Source organism: Heterodontus francisci, unplaced genomic scaffold (assembly GCF_036365525.1).
Source record: "Heterodontus francisci isolate sHetFra1 unplaced genomic scaffold, sHetFra1.hap1 HAP1_SCAFFOLD_791, whole genome shotgun sequence".
NCBI lineage: Eukaryota > Metazoa > Chordata > Chondrichthyes > Heterodontiformes > Heterodontidae > Heterodontus > Heterodontus francisci.
In genome coordinates this window covers 265,570-272,500 of record NW_027140416.1, presented here as the reverse complement: position 1 = coordinate 272,500, position 6,931 = coordinate 265,570, and the positions used below count along the sequence as shown (strand labels likewise).

At 48.6% G+C, this 6,931-nt stretch overlaps 1 protein-coding gene across 1 annotated transcript in view; it reads left to right on the top strand.

The window, feature by feature from the left end:
• LOC137359647 (solute carrier family 25 member 44-like) overlaps window positions 1–6,214 on the top strand; it is a 142,067-nt gene extending 135,853 nt beyond the window's left edge. The window contains exon 4 of the mRNA XM_068025453.1: window positions 5,287–6,214. Within this exon, the coding sequence (XP_067881554.1) occupies window positions 5,287–5,478 (192 nt within the window). The 3' untranslated portion in view covers window positions 5,479–6,214. The remainder of the gene's footprint in view (window positions 1–5,286) is intronic.
• The last annotated feature ends 717 nt before the right edge of the window (window positions 6,215–6,931 follow it).

Sequence of the window (6,931 nt, the reverse complement as noted above, 5' to 3'; positions counted from 1 at the left end):
CAATAAGATCATGGCTGATCTGCCCTGGACCTAACTCCTCTTTCATGCCAGCTCCTCACAGCCCTCAACTCACTGATATTTCAAACATCTATCTACCTCCTCTTTAAATACTTTCAGTGATCTAGCCTCCACAACTCTCTGGGGTAGAGAATTCCAGACATTCACTACCCTCTGAGAGAAGAAATTCCCTGACATCTCAGTTTTCAATGCGTGTCCCCTTATTCTGTAATTATGTTCCCTAGTTCGAGATTCCCCTACTAGTGGAAACATCTTCTCAACATCTACCCTGTCGAGGCCCCTCAGAATCTTGTACTTTTCAATAAGATCACCCCTCATTCTTCTAAACTCTAATAAATAAAGACCTAACCTGTTTAGCCGTTCTTGATAAGTCAACCCCTTCATCCCAGGAATCAACCGAGTGAATCTCTTTTGAACCGCCTCCAATGTTGGTATATCCTTTCTTAAATACAGGGACCAAAACTGTACACAGTACTCCAGGTGTGGCCTCACCAACACCCTGTTCAGTTGTAACAAGTCTTCCCTACTTTTAAACTCTAACCCCCTGGCAATAAAGGCAAATTCCATTTGCCTTCCTAATTACTTGCTGCACCTGCATGCTAACTTTTTGTGTTTCATGTACAAGAAAACCCAGATCCCTCTGTACTGCAGTATTTTGTAGTCTTTCTCCATCTAAATAATAATCTGCCTTTTTATTCTTCCTGCCAAAGTGGATGACCTCACACTTTCCCCACATTGAACACCATCTGCCAAGTTTTTTCCCACTCACTTAACCTATCTATATCCCTTTGCAGATTCTTTGTGTCCTCATCACTTCATGCCTTCCCACCTATTCTTGTATCATCAGAAAATTTGGATACACTGCACTCTGTCCCTTCGTCCAAGTCATTAATATAGATAGTAAATAGCTGAGGCCCTAGGACCGATCCTTGTGGCACCCCACTAGTTACAGCTTTCCAACCTGAAAAAGCCCCATAGATCCCGACTCTCTGCTTTCTTTGTGTTAGCCATTCCTCAATCCTTGCCAACATGTTACCCCCAATACCCTGAGCTCTTATTTTGTACAATAACCTTTTATGTGACACCTTATCGAATGCCTTCTGAAAATCCAAATACACGACATCTACCGGTTCCCCTTTATTCACTCTGCTTGTTATATCCTCAAAGAACTCAAACAAATTTGTCAAACATGATTTCCCTTTCATAAAACCATGTTGACTCTGTTTGATTGCATTATGTTTTTCTAAATGCCCTGCTAGTTTTTTTCCTTAATAATGGGCTCTAGCATTTTCCCAATGACAGATGTTAAGCTAACTGGTATGTAATATCCCGCTTTCTGTCTCCCTCCTTTGTTGAATAGGGGTGCCACATCAGCGGTTTTCCAATCCACTGGTACCCTCCCGGAATCCAGTGAGTTTTGGTATATTATGACCAATGCATCCACTATCTCTGCAGCCACTTCTTTTAAAACCCTTGGGTGCAGGCCATCAGGTCCTGGTGACTTGTCTGCCTTTAGTCCCATAAATCCAGCAACTTTTCCCTCGTGATAGAGATTGTTACAAGTTCCTGCTGCCCATTTACACCTTGTTCATCTATTATTGTTGGGATGTTTACTGTGTGAAGATTGATGCAAAATATCGGTTTAAATTATCTGCCATTTCCCTATTCCCCGTTATTAATTCCCCAGTCTCATCCTCTAATTACTTTAGCTACTCTCTTCCTTTTTATATACCGGTAGAAGCTCTTACTGTTTGTTTTTATATTTCTTGCCAATTTATTCTCATAATCTATTTTCTCCCTCTTTATTAGTTTTTCAGTCATCTGCTGCTGGTTTCTCAAAGCTTCCCAATCCTCTGGCCTACCACTAGTTTTTGCTGCATTGTATCCCTTTGTTTCTGATTTGATACTCTCCTTAACTTCCTTTGTTATCCACGGGTGGTTCATCGTTCTCTTCGAGTCCTTCCTTCTGTTTGCTGAGTGTTATGAAATATCTGCTTAAAAGTCTGTCATTGCTCATCTACTGACTTCCCCTGTCGTCTCTTTTCCCAGCGTGCTTCAGACAACTCTTTCTTCATACCTCTGTAATTGCCCTCGTTTAAGTTGAAGACACTGGTTTGAGACCCGAGTTGCTCACCCTCAAACTGAATTTGAAATTCTACCATGTTATGGTAGACCGCTAACCCCCGGAGTATCTTTAACTGCGAGATCTCTCATGAATCCTACCTTCATTACACAATACCAAATCTAAAATAGCCTCCTCCCAGGTCGGGCACCCTGTCCCCCATTGAGGGCCACGCCCCCCCCCCCCCCCGCCCCCCACCAAAGTCCCAACCGCCTGCAACGCACATCACTCCCCCCCCCGCCTCCCTAACCGACCGCCCTTGCCTCACCGGGGCCCGACTGATTGTCCCCGGCAAGGCCCTAAAAACTTACCTGAATTCCGGGGCCGTCCTTCCTCTTCTCCCGATGGCCGGGTGCAGCCCCAGCAGTGGCCACCGCACCCGGGACCAAGAGCTGCGGGCCCGCTGATTGGCCGGCAGCTCAGTTCGGCGGGCCTTCCTGCCTCGAGGAAGTGGAAGTCCTGCTCGAGGAGCGAAAGGCCCTCAAAGGCCTGGCTCCGGGCTTGCTGTTGCAATGCGGGAAACCCAGCAGCCAGCTTGCGCACAGCAAGATCCCACAAACAGAAACGAGCATGTCATCTGTTTTTGTAGCGGCCGGGGGATCTTGTACATCCACCCGAGGGGGGCAGACGAGGGCCTCGGTTTAACGTCTCATCTGAAAGACGGCACCTCCGACAGTGCGGCACTCCCTCAGTACTGGCACCGGGAGCGTCGGCCTGGGTTATGGGCTCGAAGCCACAACCTTCCGACTCAGAGGCGAGAGAGCGTGACCCACTGGAGCCACAGCTGGGACCCCTGGAGTAGGCCTCAGGCTGATATTCACAGCTTGGCAAAGACTCAGGAAAAAGCCTTGTGATAAACCTCGTGTCACTCAAACTCATGCAAATGGAGATGGCAAGGGGATCAGATTAAATGGAACCGTTTATCTGTTTGAAACTCTTTAATCAGCCTGTATTACTCCCAGCTCAATCAGATGTACACCTTGTTACCTGGCACTGAGATACAGACACGTGCTCGTGCCGTTGGCCAAATCAGATCTTGTGTGTCCTATGATTGGGAGAGAATCTGATAAGTGTTCCACAGACAGTTTTATCGTATGGGGTAGCCTCCAGTCCCGGTCACTAACAAGGGGGCACGGACTGAGGATTGGCAGGAGCAGGGCAAAGAGCAAAGTTAGGAGGAATATTTTCACAGCAAGGGTTATCTATAATTGGGGGTACATTTGGCACCAGGCCTACGATTTGAGGCTTCAGTTTCAGGCCTCAATTGATGCTCATTGCTGCCAACAGAGCCACGGGAACATGGCACATGACGTATTTGAGATGTGAATACCTTTTATAACAAAGGGCAGAGTTGGGGGTTGGGGGTGGTGTTGAAACCAGGAGCCAATTCAGTTCAAGCTGTTTCGTTTTGAAGAAAATTCAGGTTGAGGTACAGAGTGCGGCTAAAGTGGGGTTACAGGCGGGTGTGGTTAGAGATTGGAGTGGCTTTACGGTCGGGGTCTGGGTGTGCTCATGGCGCCAGGGCGTGTTTCAGGCTGGGCACGGTCTGGGGCCTGTTGGGTTGCAGTTGCGTGCTGGTGTGCGCTCGTAACATGATAGAATTTCACATTCTGTTTGAGGGTGAGAATTTGGGTCTGAAACTCGTGTCTTCAACTCTAATAAAGACAGTTGGAGAGTTGGCTGAAGCACGCTAGGAAAATAGGTTAAAAGGGAGGACAGCAGATAAACAGTAGCAGACATTGAAGGAGATATTTTATAACTCAACAAAGATATATCCCATTGAGACAGACTCTATGAGAAGGAGGAAGCCTCTGTGGCTAACTAAGGAAGTTCAGGATGGTATCAAATTGAAAGAAAAGGTGTACAATTCTGTGGAGATTAGTGATAGGTCAGGAGATTGGCAAATGTTTAAAAACCAGAAAAGGATGACTATCAAAAATAATGAGGGAGAACTTAGAATATGCGCGAAAACGAGCAAGAAAAATAAATACGGACAGTTAGAGCTTCGAACAAGTATATAAAAAGGAGGAGAGTAGCTAAAGTAAATTTTGGTCAGTTCGAGGATGAGACTGGGGAATTAATAATGGGAAACAAGGAAATGCAAGAGACGTTGAACAGATATTTTGTTTCTGTCACAGAAAGCACTAAAATACATCCCAATAATCGTAGAAAATCAAGGGGCGAAAGGGAGGGAGGAACTTGAAACAATCGCTATCACTAGTGAAAAAGTCCTCGGAAAACTAATGGGATGAAAGGCTGACAAGTCCCCGGATCTGATGACCTGCAAACTAGGATTTTAAAAGAAGTGGCTGCAGAGATAGTGGATGCATTGGTTATAATATACCAAAACTCACTGGATTCCGGGAGGGTACCAGTGGATTGGAAAACCGCTGATGTGACACCCCTATTCAACAAAGGAGGGAGACAGAAAGCGGGATATTACATACCAGTTAGCTTAACATCTGTCATTGGGAAAATGCTAGAGCCCATTATTAAGGAAGTGATAGCAGGACATTGTATTATATTTTCGAAATCAGGCAAAGTCAACATGGTTTTATGAAAGGGAAATCGTTTTTGACAAATTTATTAGAGTTCTTTGAGGAAGAAACAAGCATGGTGGATAAAGGGGAACCAGTATTTCACTCGGCTGATTCCTGGGATGAAGGGGTTGTCTTATGAGGAAAGATTGAGTGGCTTGGGCCTATACTCATTGGTGTTTAGAAGAATGAGAGGTGACCTTATTGAAATGTATAAGATCCTGAGGGGGTTTGAGGGGGTACATGCTGAGAGGGTGTTGCCCCTCATGGGGGATTCTAGAACTAGGGGGCACAGTTTCAAAATAAGGGGTCTCCCTTTTAAGACGGAGATGAGGAGGAATTTCTTCTCTCTCAGGGTTGTTCATCTTTGGAATTCTCTTCCCCCAGAGAGCAGTGGAGGCTGGGTCAAAGTTTCAGCTGTTTGATCGACAAGGGAGTCGAGGGATATGGGGGGACAGGCAAGAAAGTGGAGTCGAGGCCACAATCAGATCAGCCGTGATCTTATTGAATGGCGGAGCAGGCTCGAGGGGCTGAATGGCCTACTCCTGCCCCTATATCTAATCTAATGGAATGCGTGCGAGGCTTGCTAACTGGTGCCTCTGCTTGCAGGTGGAAGGGCGACACTCAATGCTGCAAACCTTCAGGCAGCTGATGACGGAGGAGGGCGTGTGGGGCCTGAGCAAGGGGCTGTCAGCCCGGGTGTTATCCTCCACGCCCTCGGCCATCTGCATCGTGGTGGGCTACGAGACCCTGAAGAAGCTGAGCCTGCGGCCCGAGCTGGTGGACTCTCGACACTGGTAAACGCCACCCCCCCCCACCCCCCACCCCGGGAGAGGTCTGGGGGGGCCACTGAATCCACCCAGCGAACAGTTTGGCGGTGAGCTGTGTGCTCCCGGACAGAGCTACTCTTTTCCGCTCTGCGGGCTCAGTGCGTGCAACCATGTAAAATGAACGTCAAGATGATCATGGACTGTAAAATACGCTCGGAATTGTGTCGGAGACAAGCAAGGGGCAGCCCTCTCTAAACCTCAGCTCCCCGTCCCGGGGGCCGCGGGTCACGCCCGTGCCACCCACTGGCGGGAAACCCTGCTCCAGGCCTGAGCTAGGCCCAGGCTCTCCCGTACAAAGCCCTGAAGGAGCCTCCCAGCACGGCGCACCCTGGCCCCGTTCACAAGAGGCTGTGCCAAGGAGTGACGGGACGGAGGGTGGAGTTCGGGGGGGTCTCCGGATGGGAGTGAAGGGCCTGCTCGATGACCACCATCCGTTGGGAGTAATCAGACTTTGAGTTCAGGAGTGAGCGGAACCTCATTCTTAAATGTTGGGGGTGAGGGAGGGAGGTCTCCCCGTCACAGTGGGAGTCTCCCCGTCACTGTGCATTATGGGGGGGTCTCAGTCTAATTTTTAAATGCTTTTAACCAGTTGGGGAAGAGGTGAGGGTCTCGGTCGCTGATGGCATTTTCCCCTTTCCTGTGCGTGCAAAACTCTCCCTGTCTCCGGGGGTCTTCGTCTTCCGGGGGGCTCTCTTTGTCGATGTGTGCGGGGGCTCAGTTTCTGGGGGGGGGGGGGGTTTGGGGGGGTCTCTCCGTTGCTGTGTGTGCGGGTCTCCCCATCTCTGAGGCGGGTAGGTCTGTGTGCGTGGGGGTCTACGTCTCTGGGGGTCTCCCTGTCTTTGTGTGCACGTGCGCGGGGGTCCCGGTCTCAGTGTGCTAGGTGGGGGTGGGGTCTCCATGTCTCTGTCTGCGGGGGGGACTCGGTCGATGTTGAGGTAGGGGTCCAAGAGAGCAACCCTGCTTCTTTGATTCAATTGGTACATTCCCCAGTGTGCTGTCCATTTTAATAAAGGTGAATGGGGGGAAACAGTGTCTGTGTCCAACTCAACTCACAACAAACCAAACAATATCTTCGAAGGTTCCTCAAATGAGGCCAAATGGGTAGAGCTTAAAAACAAAAAGGGGGGCAATCAGTTGTCTGGGAGTGTACTACAGGTCTCCAAACAGTCAGGGAGAAATAGAGGAGCAGATATGTCGGCAAATCTCAGAGAGGTGTAAAAATAATAGGAGGGGATTTCAACTTCCCCAATATTAACTGGGATAGACTTAGTGGAAAAGGCTTAAAGGGGGCGGAATTCTTAAAATGTATGCAGGAGAGCTTTTTCCTCAGCCAGTACGTAGAAAGTCCAACAAGAGAAGGGACAATACTGGACCTAATCCTAGGGAATGAAGCCGGACAAGTGGTAGAAGTGTCAGTGGGGGAG